This window comes from Poecilia reticulata, chromosome 11 (assembly GCF_904066995.2).
Source record: "Poecilia reticulata chromosome 11, P_reticulata-male-v2, whole genome shotgun sequence".
NCBI lineage: Eukaryota > Metazoa > Chordata > Actinopteri > Cyprinodontiformes > Poeciliidae > Poecilia > Poecilia reticulata.
The window spans coordinates 28,642,702-28,663,612 of NC_088840.1; the positions used below are offsets into that span (position 1 = coordinate 28,642,702).

At 47.4% G+C, this 20,911-nt stretch overlaps 1 protein-coding gene across 3 annotated transcripts in view; it reads right to left on the bottom strand.

The window, feature by feature from the left end:
- Positions 1-3,083: 3,083 nt before the first annotated feature.
- hivep1 (HIVEP zinc finger 1) overlaps positions 3,084-20,911 on the bottom strand; it is a 47,489-nt gene continuing 29,661 nt past the window's right edge. For all 3 annotated transcript variants that reach the window (XM_081612239.1, XM_081612238.1, XM_081612240.1), the window contains 7 exons: positions 16,784-16,837; positions 9,839-15,480; positions 9,234-9,367; positions 8,978-9,153; positions 6,889-6,990; positions 5,199-5,656; positions 3,084-4,312 (listed from right to left, as the gene is read on the bottom strand). In XM_081612239.1, coding sequence (XP_081468365.1) covers positions 3,539-4,312; positions 5,199-5,656; positions 6,889-6,990; positions 8,978-9,153; positions 9,234-9,367; positions 9,839-15,480; positions 16,784-16,837 — 7,340 coding nt within the window. In that variant the 3' untranslated portion in view covers positions 3,084-3,538. The remainder of the gene's footprint in view (positions 4,313-5,198; positions 5,657-6,888; positions 6,991-8,977; positions 9,154-9,233; positions 9,368-9,838; positions 15,481-16,783; positions 16,838-20,911) is intronic.

Genomic DNA, 20,911 nt, shown 5'->3' on the forward strand with positions numbered 1-20,911 from the left:
GTCATTCTGGGCCATTTAGCCAAAAAAACTGAGGATTTATGTTCAGGAGATGGAATAAAAAACTAAAACTAAACAGATTTAACTCTCAAACATCATTTAGAAAAGATTGAGAACAAAAAAGTACGACAAAAAAGTAAAAACTAGAAAAAACCGACTCTGTTCTTCACTATGTAAATCATAAATCCCACCGTTATTCAACACGTTCACAGACTAGAACACTCCTCTGGTGCAATAAGTAAAAATGAACACTAAAAATAAAATATGCATAAACATGCAGAGTTTCTGACTGTGGAGCTGAAATCCTGCATCTGGATCACACTGCAAAAACACAGTCTGCCACTACCGTTTCATCAATATGAAGGAATTATTCACTTACAACAACTACAGCTTGATGAAAAGTTACTTGTTAATTAGTTTTGTAAATTAGTTTTGTCTTCTTTTAGGTGTAATAACATATTTGGACTAGAAACTAGACTAAAATATTTGATGATATCTTGTGTTTTTGCAGTGCAGGTCATTCCTTTGGTTCAGTCAAAGCAGCGATTCATGTGAAAACAGCAGCAGGATGACCAGTTTCATCCTTACTGGGGTAAAACCACTGAAACCAGTTTGGCTTCATCCATTGATCTGTGATCGTTTGATCTAAACTTCAACGTCACACTGCAGGAAACGACTCTGCGAACAAACCAGTAGAACAAAAGACTTGGATCCTTTTCACAGTTACAACTTTTCCAGCGCTGTTGGTTCCTCTCGATTTAAAAGAATCCGTTTTATTCTGGTTGTCCTGCAGGGGGCGCTCTCAGCTAAAGAGTTTCATCAACGACCTTCATCTGAGAGAATAACTCCTCATCCTCACTGTGAGTGGAAACGTGTATAAAAACAACAGCAAGAGCAATTAGATTATAACAGCCTATAAATAAAAATGAAATAAAAATGTTAACCTTAGACATGTAGAAGTGAATCAGATGTTTCATTTAAATAAATATATGTAATCAAATTAGCTAAGATTAAGCAAAAAGTGTAAGAATTTTTACATTTCTTACATTTAAAGATCCTAAAGTGGGGCTGAGTGATGCGTTTACAGACCGATGTGTGCAGGAAATTTCAGTTTCTGTGCTTCTAATGAGCAGAAATAAAGAGCAGCTGGAGGCTGACTGTTTGGTGCATCAGCATTTAAACTATGACGTTTACAAAACGATGAATAAAGACAAGAACAACCATGAAAACTTGTTTAATTTGACTTTATTTTTTAGCTTTTAAACTGTCCTGAAGAGTTTAATGCGTGAATAAAGTGAGAAATTGTTGCCAATTTCTGGTTCTGCTGCGGTTTTCTTGCCTGCAGTGACACAGGTCCTCCTGCGGGGGTCGCTGTTGGGTTTGGATCTGGATGGATCACTGCAGAACGAGGCAATCATCTGTAAACAACCTTCTGAGCTGTTCTACCTGAAGCAGGTCAGAGGTCAGAGGTCAGCTGCAGAAACTAAACACCACAAATCAGGAAAATCAGAATTTCACAGATTTTGCTCAAATATTTAGATCTTTAGAAATGCTAGCTTAGAGTTTTTAGAAATTGAGATTTCTTAAAATGTCACAGTTAATTTGAATTGTTTTTACAGATGTGATTCGTCACATAATACATCTGGTGACGCCATCTTGAAAGGAATGTTTATCAATATGTGATTGATGACATCTTCAATTACCGTTCAGAAGAGTCAGAATATGATCGTGTCGAGTCAAAACTCATGTTTAGACGTCTGCAGTAACAGGTAGTCAGACGAAAGTGATTTTATGATAACATGGCCTGCCATAGATTTACCTACCTGACCAGTCCACCTCATAACAGGAGCTGGTGTTACGTTTTATTTATTCCCACTTTTTTGGAGAAAATTACTTTAGCAGCATTTTTACTATGTTTTGCGTTTTAATTTTGTTGAGTAATTTTTAAACTTTTTTAACCAAAAATTCACCAAATTGTGTGAAAGTTCAATAAGTTTATTAAACGATTGATTTAAATATTAACCAGTTGCTCACTACCTTTTTAGCAAATACTTTTTTTCTCTTAATTGAGTTACTTTTTAAGTAAAAACGTTCGGCTACTCTACCGCTTTTATGTTTCTGTAATAAATTAGTTTTAGACCTGGAGAGTAATTCTGGTCACCTTTACTTTAAAAAGTATTTGGTGCCTCAACTAGCAGCCAGGCTGGTCAGACACTGTTGCTGGACGGAACAGGAAGTGGTCATCACCAGACTGTTCCCACGAAATGCCGATTTAACTAAGTAAGTGATCCAAATGCGTTGAGTGCAATGCGAAAAAGTAATTACCCCCCTAGTGGTAAGAGGCATCAATGAAGTCTTTTCTGTTTCTGGTTGAACTTTGACCTGCAGAACTGCCCTAAAGCAGTCACTTTGGAGGTTATTCCAGCAGGAACAACCTCTTATACCGCAGCACATCGATTAGATTGAAGTCCATACTTTGACTAGGCCACTGGGGCAGCCTACCTCACGTCGTCAGACTGGTTCTGTTTGGGTTCATTCTGGAATCCAGAGGCCTGGCAGGAATCTATGGAAAGCAGTTTTATTCAAAATCAAACACTGTTACTGATAAATATTCAATAATATTTAACCTTATTTTTTATTTTAGTATTTGTTATTAATTCCATAATGGTGTTTTATTTTGTAAATTTTTCATAGACTTTTAGTTTTTGGCTCCATTTCACTAAAGTGCATGAAATAAGTTGCTTTACTAAATAAAATACAGAAAATAAAAACACCGTTATGGAATTAATACTTAAATAAAAAAATAAGGTAACCATTTATTTAAATATGTTTTATTTTAAGGAATATTTGATTTTGAATGAAACGGCTTTCCATAGAATGAGGCCTCTGTGTGGCTGAGGAAACTAAATCAAAAAATGTGGTACAACACATTTATAAGGGGGGTAAATACTTTTTCACAGCTGTATATGTACTTGTATATTACATTTAAATGTATGTTTTATTTACCTTTTAAATTCACAGTAACTATTTAAATATGATTGTTTTGTTCAGTTTCTTCTGAAAGATGCAACAAGATGTCAAAAAGCTTCATAAACAAATATTTACTGATACAGTTAATATTCATACAGCAATGTAAAGCTACCATAATGCACATACTTATAGACTTATGGATCAAAATGTGCACTACATGGATTTTTAATAAATAGCTGAACACAACATCTGTACACAAACATTTTTGCCCCATAATCCATAGAGAGTCACTCAAACATTAAGAAGTCCGTCGACGTTTTCGGGTCAAATTTTCCAAAATAAATCTGAAATAAACACAAACAGCCAGCGGATTATTTACATGGAACTCCGAAAAGGCACGATCGTCTTTACAGCATGTACAAAACAAACGGTTGGTCGTCGGACGATGATTGCACGTAACAACATCAGCATCTGTGCTTTGGAAGGAAGGAGAGCCGCGGCTCGAGTGTTTCAGTCCTTAAAAGTGACGAGTTACAAAAACAGAAGAGAAGAAGAGGCGGCGGCGGCGGCCTCAGGTGGCGATGACGAGTCGGTCTTCGTCATCGCTGGACGCCTCGTTGTATTCGTCCGTCAGCTTGGTTGGGCCGGCCGCCGGTTCCGGTCTGTCGGCGCCGGCTGCTGGGTTCTGCTGAGGGGGGATCCGTCCCTCCTTCTCCGCCGGCGGCTCCGGTGTCGCTGGCGGCTGGGCGTCGGCGCCGGGCGGCAGCGGGCTGAGGGCGGACAGCGACGGGATGATGGCCGGTAGCGCGATGTTGACGATCTGCAGGCCCGGCACCGGGTTCTGGGCGGCGCCCTGCGGAACCGGGCCGGGCGTCAGGACCTGCAGGCCCAGCGCGGCGTTGAGCGTCAGGCCCGGCGCGTTGGCCAGCCCCATCAGGTTGAGCGTCTCCAGGCCCGTCACCGGGCCCAGCGGGAAGCACGGCACCACGCCGCCCAGCGCCGCCGGCCCGCCCTCCGCCTGGCCCGGGGAGCCCGGCGCCGGCAGCGGGCTGGCGGCCCGGTGGATGACCCCCACCGCCGGGATGGTCAGCTGGACCGGCCCGGCCTGCAGCGGGACGAAGGCAGTCACACCAGCCGGAACCAGCTGGATCCCCCCGACCGGCACCATGCTGTAGGGCGACCGGGCCGGCTGCTGCGAGTGCAGCGGCAGGTGGCTGAACAGGTGAGTCTCTGCGGCCTGCGGCGCCGCCTGCAGGGGGAGCTGCAGCTGAGGCGTGTAGGACGTCTGGGTGCTGCGGTCCACCGGAGTGCTGGACTCACTGTTCACCGCTGGAGGTCCAGAATCCTGGAGAATCAGAACCAAGGTCAGCTGTGGGGTCAGAATTCATTCGGTTCAAATGCCAAAATTAAGACTAATGCTCCCCCAGCGGCGGCTCCTTCCCTGTAGCAGGAGGCTACATTCATTCTCTATACTTACCAGCATTAGCCTTGGTTAGGCTAGCTAGCATTCCTAGCACAGATAGACATATTAGCCTATACAAGGCTAATGCTAACATAACTGTGCTAATGAACAGCAGAGAAAGAAGGAAAACCAGTGAGTGACCTGTGCAGGCATGCTAGTTGTTAGCATATCAGCGCTAACACCAGTGATGCTGCTCTTTTTATCCAGGGCAAATAAAATTTATATCTCCATGGAAATGTACGAACTTCATCCAGCCATCTGGCGATAAATTTTCACTTTCTCATGATAGACGAAATAAAACTACCTAGCTAGCTAGTGTGTGTTAGCAGTGACTCAGCAGTAGCCTCAACCACCTTGGGTCACAGAACATTTGAGTACGACTCAAACTTTTGGCTGACAGAGAAAGTCTGGCAGAAGAGAAAAATACGTCAAATATGCAAGATTAAAGAAAAACTTCAAAATCTGTTATTAATTAGACACCAACTTACTTTTCAACATAAATTTAAGACTTTTAAAGATGTGCAAACATCCTGGTTACCGATACCGGGACGTCAGATCAGCATTGATATAGCCTTTTGCTACAGGGAAGTAGCCACCACTGCCACAGTCTTACTTTTGGCACCAACGCTTCTCCATATGGAGCGCTGAGGTGGAGGGTTTGACCACCTGGTGCAGCCTGAGAGGAGGTCTGTGGCGGCGCCTTCCATGCAGGGGTCACAGGGGGGAGAGGGAAGGAAAGGAGAGGAAGGAGGGAGCATGAGCGTCTCACCTGGACCGGTCTGGAGCCGCGGCTTGGCGCTGGTGGACTAACGGGTCCGTCAAAGTCCGGGTAGTCGATGGACATCTGCCTGCAGGGCGACACGGGGCTCATCATGTGCACCGAGTCCGAGTCGGAGGGGCAGCAGTCGGAGGTGGCGGTGACGGGCGGGGGTGAGGGGGCGAGCGGGGCGGGACCGGTCACTGGGGTGCAGTCTGAGCGTTCGAAGGGGTTCGAGGGGAGAGACACGGCGCTGATGGACATCTGGGCGAGCAGCGCGCTGGGCGGGACGTCGGCCTCCTTGGAGGAGGCATGCTGCGGGCTGGCGGACACCGAGGGGTTGGTGGACAGGCCCGACTCCGCCTGGCTGTCCTCCTCTTCCTCATCGTCGTTCTCCTCATCGTCAGGCCCGTCTGAGTCGTCGCCGTCAGAGTCCTGGCGGTCGGTGCTGCTCAAATGACTTCGGTCACCTGAAGCAGAAAAACCTCATGAGTCAACGTCAACACTGACTGTTTCCTGTCAAACGGTGCAAACAGTGTCTGATTATTTTATGGTAAAAATGACAATATTCCAGTCCGGAACCGGAGGAACGGACCGGGCCACTGATGCAGCGTAGCACCTCAAGGTTTGATCATACCAGCCCTGTTCAGTCCACTTCAACCCAACTGCAGTCCGTTTTCCAAGAAACTCCGGTTCGGTTTGTAAGGTGTGAACGCTAACTGACCTCTGACCCTCCAAACCTCGGTCTGGGTTCGGCGGAAGTGAACTCTGGTTCAGTTTGAACGTGAACACCAAGCGGACCGGAGACCGCTCCAAAAGCAGGAAGTGGACTACAGCGCAGGGCATTCTGGGTAAATAAAACCAAAGCTAACGTGCTAGCCTAGCGCTAGCAGCAGAAATGGCTCCTGATCTTTAGCCTAAAGAGAAATCCTCCAACCGCTAAAATCCTCCATCTTGTTTCCATCTGGTGAAGAAGGAAGTTGCCCTCAGTGTCTCCTTCAGAGGTTTTTGTGTCGTTTCCTTCAGTGGTTCTTGGTGCAGCGCCCCCACAGGCCAGGAGGGGAACAGGTTGCTCGAAGGGTTTGGATCATTTAACACAAAATGTAACAAATGTTGCAATTTTTGCTCCAATCAAACTGAGTCTATCAGACCATCGGGCGGGAAAACTTTATAAACTATGGAAATCTGACTGAATAAAAGGTTGAGACTTTGCACGAGCGATGCAGTTGGGGCTCCAGCTTCCCCTGGACAGATAACCATAGCAACAAGTGACTCAGCATCTTATCTGGCTTTTTGACTGCTGCACCTGTGGTTTAGCACCACCTCAGCCTAAATAAAACAGTAAATAAACTGGAAGGAAGGATTCAGGGTTTGGATTAGGATTGGAAGAGGAATTGGGATTTGAATTAAGGTTGGAAGGAGGAAGCCCCTCGGCTCCATTACAGGCAGGAGAGGAAAAACAAACTCGGACCAGAGAACGCTCTCAGGCAACTCGCTCTCCTTTTCTAAATTTAGACGCAGCGATTTCCTCTTTCTGAGCACTGTGCTTGCCGCCCACATGGCCTCCGAGTTACCAGAGGAAGAAGCTGCTTTTAGAGTTCCTAATTAGACTGAGGCAAAACTATTGATCCGCATAGCAACACCAGCCGCCTCTCAGTCCTGCTGAGCGTTCTGCTAGAGAAGCCAGTCATGGCGTTCGTACCAGAGTCCTCTGCATCCGGGTCCTCCACCGCCCCGGCCGGCACCCCCATCTCCATGCACTTCTTACTGTGGGCCTTGGACTTCATGTGCTTGGTCAGGTTCCCTGTAGACAGAGCCAGAGAGAGGTTACAGGTGGAAGAGATGGAAAGGAGCTTACATAATTGGGCGCTCTGTTTGGGAAAGCTGAGGAACTGATGAAGACATTTTTAAAGGGACGTGGGCTGCTGACTCTGGATTCTGTTCGGCAGCGCAGCGTGGGAAGTTTGATCAGGACCGGTGAATCAGAGCTGGAGACGGTGGAACTACATCTTTCATTTTTACAGCCTGGGAAGAGCTGGAGTCGCTCCGTTAAAGTAAATGTGACGGCCATGCACGGCTCCTGCTGCACATGCTCAGTGCAGGAAACCTGCAGCTCATTCCAGCTTCCTCATCGAATCCAATCGAATTCAGATCTGAGGATCAACAAACATGGACGCTTCTTTTCGACAGCTTTATGTACACCTAAAACTATTGGACGTAAATTTAAGCTAATTTATGGTCTAAAATTCAAAAATGAATATTTCTTTAGTGAATAACAACTGAAAAGTTTAGTATTGTGTATGTTCCATTTTATAGCACAATCAATTAACTATGTTATCTTCAGTTGCTTTAAAAACTATCAAATATGTCTTAAAGAAATTTTACTCCCTTATTTAACGCCTTGAAATGGGCCTCTGTCTCTTTAAGAAGCTCCTTCTCTTTCTGAAGCTCCGCCTCCAGGAAGTCATCTCAACAGGGCTCCTCTATTAACCCTTTAACAACGTTTTTACCAGCGCTGCTCTGAGAAGCAGCTTCTATAATGAGCTCCATAGTTCCTGCAGGTGTTTGCTAATTGCTGCTGGCTAGTCTGAAGGAGCTGAGTTGCAGGGGAGGGCTCCACTGTGAGGAGGAGCTGCACCTCGAAGGCGGGGCTAGGTCCACCCAGACGTTTTGCAGCTGAATGGAGATTAAAGGATTTCTCAAACATGCATGAAATAATCGAGGCAAAACACAATGTAACACAATGTAAAGCTAAATAAATACTGCCCCTTTAAGAAGATAAAAAGCTTCAATTAGTCAGAATTATTTAAGTTTATGACGTTCATATTGTGAGCGTCGGCGCCCGTCGGCTCACTTTTATAAAGTTTATTCCAGCTCTGCTTCTTCCCTTGGTTTTATTTTGGTAACACCCACAGATCATCCCATATCCTGCTTTAAAAACTTCCTGAATACGCCCCTGCTCCGGAGTCTGAAGTTTGCATTCAATATAAACAATATTCAGGGACTAGCACCTTTAAATATTTTAAATATGACGCACTAAATTAAAACTCACTCAAATGTCTGACGAACGCTAATAAATGACGTCATTAATTCAAACTCTTGCTTGTTCTGCTTCGCTTCTACCTCTGTGCCACAATCCGTAACGTGATGTGAAGTCATACACAGACCTGCTGAGGAAAGCTGTTACCATGGAAACGGTCCTAAATGATTCAGCTCCCATCTGTCACCTGAAGTCTCTGCTCCAAGATCGACACAACCGCCGCAGACTTTGGTCACAATGATGTCGGACATCAGCAAAATAATTCTTTGCGAGTTTTTTTTTATCGCAAATGCAGCAGATCTGTTACATGGAGAAGCGCTGAAGTTTTCAGGAGTTTTTTATTGGCACTATATTTATAATATATGTGTAGTATAATATATTTGCAAGGTTAAACTAGAAACACATCAGTCAACATGTCAGATAATTTAAAGTTTTTTCAGACAAGGTTAATTTATGTCTGTAATATTGGATGCATTTTCACAAACACTGAAACTCAACTTGGCGTCGTGCTTGAATAAAGCACTCTGAACGAACTACAAGCGTCTTCAACAGTGGCCTTTTGCAGCTGATCCTCCTGGTAGAAGCTGGAACTGACTGTCTTCTCCAGAACATTTCTGAAATAAAAATCTGTTTTGTGGGGTGCTGCAGTCTGACATATAAACCTATTTTCTAAGAATCTGCTTTGCTACCAAGTAGAAAAAGGTGAAACCCAGACAAACGGTCATCCTGTATTCAGCCTGACGGCTCTTACCTTTCGTCTTAAAGGAGAAGCTGCAGTGGACACAGTGGTACGGCCGCACGTCTGAGTGGGTGCGGATGTGTTTGCGCAGCATGCTGGGCTTCTTGCAGCGAATGCCGCACTCCTCGCAGATGTATTTTCCTCGTCCGCGGCCGCGCACGTACACATACTCCTCATTGGATTTGTATCTGTGGGTTTGAGGGGTCAATATGAAATCCATGAGGCGACAACAAAACCTCTACAAAGATAATCACAGAGCAAGTCTTACCCGCCGTCGAAAATTTTGACGCGCCGTGGTTCTGCCGAAGGGGTCACCTCCTTGTCTGAATCGTTACTGGTTTGAGGTTCTGGTTGTAGCTTACCTCTCGGTTCTGTTGACACAGACTTCTGGGCAGCCAGAACCTGAAGGAGAAAGTAAAGTCAAATGTATTCAACTGAATAAAATCAATGGTGGGTACCGCAAGCTACAAAGCTTGCTATGCCAACCCTGAAGTACTAATCATCAACGTTAGCATCACCAACACCAAAGAGTTAAACCAACAGAGTATCAGAAGCTAATGGCTAACGCGGCAATTTCAACCATTCATGTTTCGTTGACACATCTACCGCATGGTTTGTGCTTCAGGAAGTGATTCTTTGGAACAGACATTTCACTCATAATTTCCGTTTTTTAGCTGTTTAGTATTGCTAACTCCGGTGCTGATTTTGCCTGACTGGCATGGTCCGAAAGCATGCAGGACATCAGTAGATTTTAATGGGTTTACTGGTGCATGCTGGGTACAGAATAAACATTTTCAAAGTTACCAAAAGCGCAAAACAAAAGCTTAGCTACGCTATTGGTGGAAGTGCCCGATATTTTAAAAAGGGACTCACCCGGGGCATGATGTCCTTCAGTTTGCCCGAGTACGACAGGATGTCCGACTTCCCGCTCGTCTTTATAGCAGAGGTGTAGTGGATTTTCTTGGTGCTCTGCTTGGAGTCGAACAGAGACATCACCACCTTGGTGGGTAGCCCCAGGGGGTTGGGATTGTTGGGGTTTACAGTCCAGGAAACATAGGCTGATGTCTTCAGGCCAGTCTGCTGGACATGCAGAGGTTTTCTCTTCATCAGGAAACACCATGTGAAGGTGGTAGTGGTCTTTAAGCTGGGAAAAGACAGGCGGTGGGTGTCCTTGGTGTTCACCATCGATACTGATGTGGTCAGTTTTCCCTGACCGGAGTGGAAACTAGCAGGTCGGATCAGAGATTTGGCCGGGGACCATCTCTGCTCCTCAGTTTTCTCCTGGGGCTTTAGGGAGGTGTTGTGCATGGAGGAGTTCTGACTCCCTGTTGTAGTAGTGAGGACAGCCTCTTCCGGAATCACACTTCCCTTGTCTTTATCCAGTCCAGAACCATCAGGTGACATGGGTTTCACATCATCTGTGGCCTCCGAGTCCTTCTCAGAAGCTGTCTTAACGTCAGGCAGAGGAGGCGCTTCGGTCTCAATGGGGCTGTCTGCCGGTTCTGTTGTGCAAACCTGCCGAACGAGCATCAGTTTCCTCTGTCGTGTCACCTCAGACATCTTTGAATTGAGGTAACTGAGTGATCTTCCATCTGTCAGACAGGCCACCCCATGCTCATCCTTGGCCCGTTTCTGGTGCTTCTCCATGTAAATGTCCAGACTGTTGGCAGGGGAAAGCATGCGCTTACTGGAAGCAGTGGGTTCCTGCTGGGGACAAAGTGTTACTGAAGCCAGTTTCTGAGTGCAGAAAGAAGGGACCTGGTCTGGATGATTTGGAGGAGCGTCTTTCTTTGCCGTCAGCACAACCTGGGGGTTGGTCTCAACACTGCTGTGAGATGATGAAGGGCTGCTTTTATTGGACATGGAGGAAGAAGGGTGCATCTGCTCATGAGTGATTAGGATCTGTGGCAGTGGAACAGGTCCTGGTTGAGTCTTTTGCTGCTCGGCTGCCAAGACAACTGTCTGGGTCTTGATCTCAGAGGCTTGCTGACTGGCAACAAAAACATTCTGTATTACATCTGATGATTTGGGAATGCTCAGCATGGGATTGGCTATTGGAATAGTTAAAATTGGCAATGCGATCTGAGTCCCCTGCGCACAAGAGAAGGAGAATGTTTGGCTTGATCTCTGAGGGCACTGGAGTTGGTATTTGGGAACAAAACATTTCTTCTCTTCAAAGATGGATGTCTTGTGTTGGACACTTTCCCGACCCACGGTGATCTGGCTGAGCGGCTGCTGGATCTTCTGGGTAATTTTAACCCTTGACGTTTGATGCCAAGGGTGTGGAAGACCATGGACCTGTGGCAGCTGAGTTGGACTTCCTAGATTAATACTTTGCACCATTTGCTCATTCTTTTGCAGGGGTGCCTCTGTAGGATGAAGTATGAATGGCTGAACTGTGGAGCGTCTGCTGGATATGTGAATCTGCTGGGATCTGTTCTGTGGAAAAGAGCTGACGTTTGTGATGGGAGCTTTGTCTGCAGGGATGACGGTTTTCCGCACAGGCTGCTGGCTTTCTGGGCCAATCTTTAAAGACATCTGTCGAACCAGTGGCCCACGCCTCCTTTCGATAAGAGGTACCTGGGAGAGTTGTCCAGTCTTTGGCTGAGCAACAGGTGACAGAGACCTGCTGGGAGACACATTTCCACAATCAAAGGACTTGCTACGATAATCACTTGAAATCTCCACAGAGGGCTGTGTACAGGTAATTTGCTCAGATGCGGCACGCCTCATGATTCCAGGCACACCAAGGGTGTTGAAAGCTGCTGACAGACTTTGGGTATCCGGGACTTTGCCAGAACTCTCGGCTCTGGATGGACTTTCAGATCGAGAGAGCTCATCTCTGTCGAAAGAGGCAGAGATGCTGGAACAACGAGAGAGACTGCTATCCCTGCTGAGGCTGCGTGAGAGAGTAGACTCAAAGCTGGATTCCCCTGAGGAGTGATCCATTTGAGCCAACCGAATCCTTTTCTTTTTTGGGGGAAGTTTCTCTGCCGGTAACTTTGATAAGCTCTCGCTTCTCTGAGGCCAGTTGAACTGATCTGGAGGCTTGTCTGCTGGTTCGGCAGCCTGTATCTCATGCTCCCTGTCTGAATCCTCTGTGACTAAAATCTCAGGGACCTGGATGTTGCTTTGGCGAACAAGACGAGACTGATGGACAGGCGTGGAGTTAACACTAAGCCTGCCATCATTGCTTTGCTTGTTTCTTTGGTTTCCGTAATCAGTACTGGAGGATTTGGTCATTTTTTCATGGTAGGTCTCGGCGGAGCCAGCTGCTGCTCCTTCTATGTTGGCTTCACTCAGGGAATCCTTCTCCATGGTTATAACTGGAGATACCCTATCCACAGAGTCCGTCTCAAATGAGCTGTGGCTGGTCAGAGAGTTGGTGTGTTTAATCACTGACGTCCCACTGCCCTGCCTAGGTAGCTCTCCCTTCACCGAGCTGCTATTCTGGGTTTCTCTAATGGGCGACAGTCTGGAATCTGTATTCATCCCTCGTGCTACAAGCTGGATCTGAGGTAGCTTTGGCTGGTTGTTTTTGGGCTGGGCCTCTACTATTAGAGTATGTCGAGAGAACGTCCTATTGGTAGGATCTATTGGAGACTCAAAACTAACTGAGCATGGTGGGATGGTGTCAGTTGGAGACTGATCGTCCTCATCACCAACACTTTTCATTTTCCGCCTCTTCCTGATTGATGTCTGTTGATCCAGTATCCCTGAGCCGATTGTTGACCTTGGGATGATTGGGTGTTGTACGCTGACATGAAAAACATCTTGATCACTTTCTTTAACAACCACTGGCTTATTCTTTGGGGCACGAAGTTCTGAGCAGTAGAATTTCTTATGAGTTTCGAAGTTCTCCAACTTCCTGTACCGATTCCGACAGGTTTCACATTCGTACATCGTGCCTTTGTTTTGTTGCGGCTTCTTGTTTCTGTCCTGACCGTGTTCAAATGACTTGCTCCTCTGCATCAAGTCAGCGGAGACACTCGGGCCATGATAGCCCTCATCCATGGAGCGAACAGAAGGGAGGCCATGACCCTCACTTGTGGAAAAATCTTCCACTGCTACCTGTCTGACCAAAGTGCGAGAATGCATGGCAGGGTTTGGAGTTGGTGGTGCTGATGAGAATACCTCATCATTTAGGGAACCAATTTTATCATCAAAGGATTGACAAACCCTCAGAGGGTGGGGGATGGGAGCAACGTTGACAGGTAGGGCTGAGTGTCCGGGTGTGGTGGGCATGGAGTTACTTCGTGTTATTGGCAAACAGTCCATTGGAGGGTAGGGGGAAGGAACAGAGAGCAGGAACACTGGCTTTGACTTGTCTGTGGGGGTGAATGGGGACTTAGGGATGTCTGAGCTGGAACTCGACCGCCTTCCCATCGGTTTTAAATCAAACTGAAATGAGTCTTTGAAGATGTACGATTTTGGGGAGTCAATGCTGCCTCTTCTGGACAGAGAGGTCCTCCGTGGCTTAACGCTATCCAGCTGTTTGTTATCCACCACTGCTTCATTGTCTGATATCAGCTTTGAAATGCGCTCTTCCAGGGAGCGGGCACTGGCTTCCAGTGGTGGCCGCATTTGTCTTTCTGGGGGTCGTGTTTTTTGCTCAGCTGCAACATGCATTGCAGTTGCAGCCAAGGCAGGGATGCTGGGAAGTGTATTCTTGGCAATGTCAGGGTCTACTGGGGGGATTATCTTCACAAAGGGACTTGTCGGGCTCATGGCCTGGTCGGCGCTTTCAGAGCGAGAGAAGTAGCCAGAATCTGTGCTTCCTAAACTGCGGGGACTGAGCAAACACTTGGGCTGCTGCTGCTGAGAGAAGTCTGTAGCTTGCTGCCGCTGAAGTTGAGCATGCCCGCCCAACAGGGGAGACTTGCACTGCTGGTCTTCATCCTCACTTACAGTGTCCAGTGAGGGATTCGTACCTTCCACCTCCTTCAGGGAGGACAAGATGCCTGATCTCAGATTTGTAGTCTGAAATTCTCTTTGCCTTTGAGCAGCAGCTTGCTCAGGTGCAGCACCTGTGACTCTTGGACTATCTGCCCTCAGAGGAGACACGTTAACCGGATACACAACAACTTTTGGAAGAGCTGCCGTCACTTTAGGTTCGTGGACCCTCCGACTTGGGGAGGATCTTACTGGCGAGTTCAGCTCTACGGGCGTAATGCCTGCACCTTGTAAACTGTTTTCAGAGGAAGCAGCTGTGCAGCTCTGCGTAGAATCTGGATCCAGGTCGGCGGTGCTACCTTCTTCATCACTGTCAGCACTCTCGTCTGCCTCTGAGTGTGTACCAGCAGCTTTGTCCAATTCTTGAGACAATGATCCACCTCCAGATTCAGAGCGTGCCATGAGCCCCAGCTTTATAGCGTGAGCGTGGGATTTCTTGTGCTTGTATAAGTTGCTCTTGGTTTTGAAGGAAAAGCCGCAGGTGACGCAGGGATATGGGCGCTCTCCTGTGTGAGACCTGATGTGTTTGAGCAGCACGCTGGGTTTTGCACACGCCCGGCTGCAGTATTCACATACATACTTTCCGGGCTTTTTAAGTTTTTGGTCCTTGGCGACCTGCTCAGCACCGAAGTTCATGACAGTGGTCATTTGCATCTGGTTGCTGCTCGGCGTTACTGGAACCTGAATGGTGCTGGGAACACTGGCAGGAATAGACTGGCATGTTTGTGCTACTGGGGGTTGGCTTTGGGGCAAAGCATTGGTGCCCATTGGAGCTGGTGGTCCGGTGCTAAAGTTCATGTGCAAACTGGGTTTTTCTGAATTTGAAGCAACTGGCACAAACTGTGGTGCACCCTGCTGAGATGTCTGCAGATTTCCCTGCAGAGCTGCTGCAATGCCAATGACGTTCCCCTGTTTGTCAATGTAATAGGTCTGCATGTGGGGAGGCTGCGTCTGGAGACCTATGTTGACCGCAGGGAGAGGAGTTACTCCCCCTCTGAGCTGAGGATGGAGAGAAGCAGGTGTTTTATTGATGGCCATGGCCTGCGAGGGGCTTTTCCTCTCTGTCAGCGTACTGAAGTCAGGCTCCATCGCCTTCAGCAGGACGTCCAGAGGGTCGCTGCTGCGGTACGACTCTCCCACGAAGCCGTGCTCTGGGCTCTTGCTGTCTTTGGCAAGAGGCTCTTCGGCAGTAACCTGCAGGCTCTCCTTGCTGTCTGAGGGATCACGTGACGGAGGCCTAGAAGACGTCCCCTCTTGCTTCACCTTCTCAGCATCAGAAAAATGGGACCCCTCCTCGAGGGATGCTGCAGTTCGTACAACATTTCCTGGGTCTTCTTTTCTGTTTGGGGATGTTGGTGGATTGCTGGAGGGGCGGGTGGGGAAGGAGGAAGGTGTCGTGTCTTTAGGTGACGAGTCGTGGGCTGCAGCTTCACATGATTTTGACTTCAGGGGCTTCTTCACGGGAGATTTGGGATTTTTCTTCAGCTGATTTTCTCCAACAATTTTTTTCCTCTTCAGGCCTTTTATGCTGTCCGCAGCCCTCTGACTGCTCTCAGACGTGCCTGTGGAGACAGAAACAAACACATCGTTGGTTCAGAAGGTCAGCTGTCATCCAGAGTGTTCCACAGTCTTGATCAGAAAACAAAAATACGCTTCGTCAGCTGAAAATCTGAGTCATCTCCCGATCAGCATTATAACCGATGTTCTTTCCTTCAACCCCACTAATTTGTTACAAAATCTGAAAGAGACTTTTATAAGAAAACTCTTTAAAGATGTATTAAAGTTTCTGGTGTGTCTAACACTCGTTCTGGTTCTGAGAAGCAGCTGATCAGAACCCTGCAGCCTCAGCACCGGGCCGGGCCGGGGTTTTCAGGACACGGTTACGCAACGCTCGCTGTGCTCCGTCACAGTTTCCTGGCCTGTGATGGTGTTTCCCAGGATGAGCTCAGGAGGCCTTTAAGTTCTCTAGACATAATTAGATTAAGGAGTGCCTGATCTTCCCCAACTTAATCTGTTCTTCAGGCAAGCTGTGCAGGAACCCTCAGCAACAGATAAACACCGTCACAGAAACGGTTTCAGACACAAAACAGGAGCATCAGGCAGGAAACTGGACGTCTGCAAACATCTCCTGGTTTCATCTGCCTGCGTTAAAACAGGACCGGTTTTAATGGTTTTATCATCAATCAAAGAGAAAATGTCTGTCAGTGTTTCACTGCAGATAAACCAAATCTAGACATGAAGGAAAACAGTTTGTTCAGGAAGTGAGGAAATAATAAACATTAGATGATTAAATAAAGAGCAGCAGCTTTTTTCTTTCAAACTCAAACATTTACTGTAGAAACTGAAAAAGAGGTTTATTCAAAAGAGGAATAAATCTGACCCAACCAATCTAAAGTATTCACCCCCTAAACCTAATAACTGTTGTTTCTCCCTCTGCAGCTGAAGCAGCTGTGTCTAAAAACTTTAACCTAACTGGAAGAATAATGAACATGCAGGTTTCTGATTTTGGTCAAATGTTTTCTAATCATTCATTTATTTTGGTCTATAAAATGTTTTCAGTTTCTTTTCATCAACAAAAACTTTTTCCAAAACATTTCAAGATTTCTCCGGTCCAAGTAAGTTTTGGAGTGAAAAGTCGCTGGATGTTTTCCGGTCCGTCTCGTTATGACAGGAGCTGCGCTGCTTTAGCTTCACTACCCATCAGAATATTAAACCTCTCGGATGAGGCTGAAGCTTCTCCTACTGGAAACCAGTTAAGCCCTCAGGCTTCTCCCACATAGCCCAACAGGAAAACAAACTGATTGCTCAGATTGCTGCTGCTGGGTGTGGAAACTCTCCGGTCCCCCTGACAGAGCTGGTTCTTACCTTCCTGTGAACCTTTGGGATCTTTCAGCTCCTTCTGCGCCTCTTCGATTTTGTCTGCAACAGAGAAGCAGAGACACGTTTTCAGCGGCGCTGCAGAGACGATGCTGCTGCTGCTGCTGCTTCCCGCGCCGCTGCAGCAACACGCATCAAAACACGCTGCTGCACCGCTGCATGCTGGGAAACACCCAGCTCTGGTTCTGGTTCTGGTTCTGCCTGGTTGCAGCAGGTCAGCAGCCTGGTTCTGTCTGACCCAAACGGACCGATACACCGACCGAGGCGCAAAGAGGAACCAGGGGCTGAAAACGTTGATGTTCACTGAGCGGTTCTGACCCAACCGGATGGGGATGAACCAGAAGTTCTGCTGTAATCTGTGGTTCTGAACTGGTTCTGGTTCTAGTGATGCTAACAAGCACTGGTACCATAAAGCTCAAACTCTCAGCTGGTCCAGTTGCAGAACCAGAACCAGCGCCTCCAATCCGACAGGAAGTGCGACATGCTCCGACAGGAAGCGCGACATGCTCCGACAGGAAGCGCGACACGCTCCGACAGGAAGTGCGACACGCTCCGACAGGAAGTGCGACACGCTCCGACAGGAAGTGCGACACTCTCCGACAGGAAGTGCGACACTCTCCGACAGGAAGTGCGACACGCTCCGACAGGAAGTGCGACACGCTCCGACAGGAAGTGCGACACGCTTTGACAGGAAGTGCAACACGTTCCGACAGGAAGTCCGACATACTCGGACAGGAAGTGCGACACGCTCCGACAGGAAGTGCGACACGCTCCGACAGGAAGTGCGACACGTTCCGACAGGAAGTGCAACACTCTCCGACAGGAAGTGCAACACGTTCCGACAGGAAGTCCGACATACTCGGACAGGAAGTGCGACACGCTCCGACAAGAAGTGCGACACGCTCCGACAGGAAGTGCGACACGTTCCGACAGGTAGTGCGACACGCTCCGACAGGAAGTGCGACACGCTCCGACAGGAAGTGCGACACGCTCCGAGAGGAAGTGCGACACGCTCCGACAGGAAGTGCAACATGCTCTGACAGGAATCTAAACCATCCCTCCATCCATGCTTAGATCTTTTCATCTTCCACTCGTTTATCCTCCTTCTGTTCTTCCTCAGTTCTCGGGTTCTATCTGTAGGTTCTGTAGAACCAGAACCGTCTGAACTTCATTGTTTCTGTAAAACATGAAATCTGAACCTGGATATTTCCTAGAGGAGCGTTTGATATTTGAACCAACGCGTCTCATTAAAGTGATGAATGTTGTTCAACTGGACCGGTTCTGACAACCCGACTCATGAAGTACCGACAAACCCATCAGAGGTTCTAGGAACCTAAGCTGGTGTCTGTTAGTTTGGGTTCAGAACTGGATCAGTTCTGCAGGAGAAACCAGGAACGATTTGTCCCCTTTTCATTTAAACCTGAAGATTTTACAGAAAAGAGAAACATTTTCTCCTCCAACCAGGAAACCCTGAAAACATCCTGGAACAAAAACGCTCCTTCACACTCAAACACCAACAGGAGGGAAGAAAGCAGGATGTTCCCAGATTCCCAGATGCGTGCCAGGAAACTCTGGAGTGGAGGAGGTCAGTGGATTATGTCATCCTGCCTGTGTGTGTGTGTGTGTGTGTGTGTGTGTGTGTGTGTGTTATTACAGGCACGCCCTCCTCCGTCTCTCTCTCTCTCCAGCGATTACATAACGCCGTCTCCACCCTGAGCTGCAAAACAAAGGAATCCTGCCAGCAGAAAACCAGCGACCAGCGTTTGTTTACAAAACGCAGCGACAACGGGAAGCTGCTGCTCCAGAGATCTGATACACACCAGATCCCTAAAACACACGGCAGATCCCTACCCCACACAGCAGATCCCTGACACACACAGCGGATCCCTGACACACACAGCAGATCCCTAACACACACAGCAGATCCCTGACACACAGCGGATCCCTGACACACACAGCAGATCCCTGACACACACAGTGGATCCCTACCACACAGCAGATCCCTACCACACACAGCAGATCCCTAAAACACACAGTGGATCCCTGACACACACAGTGGATCCCTAACACACACAGTGGATCCCTGACACACACAGTGGATCCCTGACACACACAATGGATCCCTACCACACACAGCAGATCCCTAAAACACACAGCAGATCCCTGACACACACAGTGGATGCCTACCACACACAGTGGATCCCTGACACACACAGTGGATCCCTGACACACACAGTGGATCCCTAAAACACACAGCAGATCCCTAAAACACACAGCAGATCCCTGACACACACAGTGGATCCCTACACACACAGTGGATCCCTAACACACACAGCAGATCCGTAAAACACACACACAGATCCCTGACACACACAGCAGATCCCTGACACACACAGTGGATCCCTGACACACACAGCAGATCCGTAAAACACACACACAGATCCCTGACACACACAGCAGATCCCTGACACACACAGTGGATCCCTGACACACACAGTGGATCCCTGACACACACAGTGGATCCCTGACACACACAGTGGATCCCTGACACACACAGCAGATCCCTGACACACACAGTGGATCCCTACACACACAGTGGATCCCTAACACACACAGCAGATCCGTAAAACACACACACAGATCCCTGACACACACAGCAGATCCCTGACACACACAGTGGATCCCTGACACACACAGCAGATCCGTAAAACACACACACAGATCCCTGACACACACAGCAGATCCCTGACACACACAGTGGATCCCTGACACACACAGCAGATCCGTAAAACACACACACAGATCCCTGACACACACACAGATCCCTGACACACACAGCAGATCCCTGACACACACAGTGGATCCCTACACACACAGTGGATCCCTAACACACACAGCAGATCCATAAAACACACACACAGATCCCTGACACACACAGCAGATCCCTGACACACACAGAGTGGATCTGCTCCTTTAACCAAAGATCTTCTGAATAAGAAAATAATCAAAAACAAAATGTGAGAAACTTCTGAGCGAAAAGGAGTTTAAAATTCAAAGCCACAGATTTATGCACATTTCCTCGTCTGCATGGCGTCTCTGGTGCCTCCATATTGGACCCGGATTAAGAACCGGGCCGGTTCTGCAGATCAGAACCTTCTGGGCTCATTTATCACCAGCAGGTGTGTAAACACAACGCCGGGCTGGAAGCACATTATTATTCCCAAGACGATTAAAATAATAATAAATAAAACAATAATAACAAAAATGTAAAAATAAAATTAACTAAATAAAAAATTTAAATAAAACTATTGGATTTAATGTAAATAAATAAAAATATGAAATAATAAAAAATAAAATCATTAAATGTAATTCAGTAAATGCAAAGAAAACAGATATATATTTAAAGTAAATAAATAAAATGTAAAATCTAAACCGTCCCAGAAGATTCAGCCCAACGTCAGAATGTGAAGCTCAGAGAAACGACCTGAAACCCCAGAGATCCAACTCCACAGGCCTCCGTTAGCAGGTCAAAGGTCACGACCCCGAATCCACATGGCTGCTTGGAAGGGCTGAAGCAGAAAGCCTCTTCTCTCTAGAAACAAGATGGCCGCCGGCCCGAGGCTAGCAGAGCTGAACCTGATGGACAGCGTCCTCTGGACAGAACCAGGACGGACAGAACCAGCTGTAAGCACGGTGGTGGAGGGGTGATGGTGTGGGCTTGATTCCTCTACTGTCCAAAGGGTTCCTGCTTGGACCAAACCGGGTCGCCAGCAGAACCAGGAACCCAAACAGCAGCGTGTTGTTAAACCTGCATCACGACTCTGAAGTTGTGGCCTAGTCAAAGTTCAGACGTTCAAAGAGCCGAGCTGAAGCCGTTAGAACAACGGATTCCTGGTGGACGGGATCAAACTGCCGATCATTAAGAGATTAAAAACTGAAGCTAATCTGATTCATCTGCAGCTTCTCATGTTTGTGGGTTTGGACTCGGTTTTTCCCGTCAGGCTCGGCTGCAGGATGAGATTTGCTCAATAATTCAGAGACGGAGAGGGAGCAAATGTAAAATGAGAATAAAAAGCGGAGCGCTGGGTGTTTGAGCCGATCTCGCTCGGCTGTGAG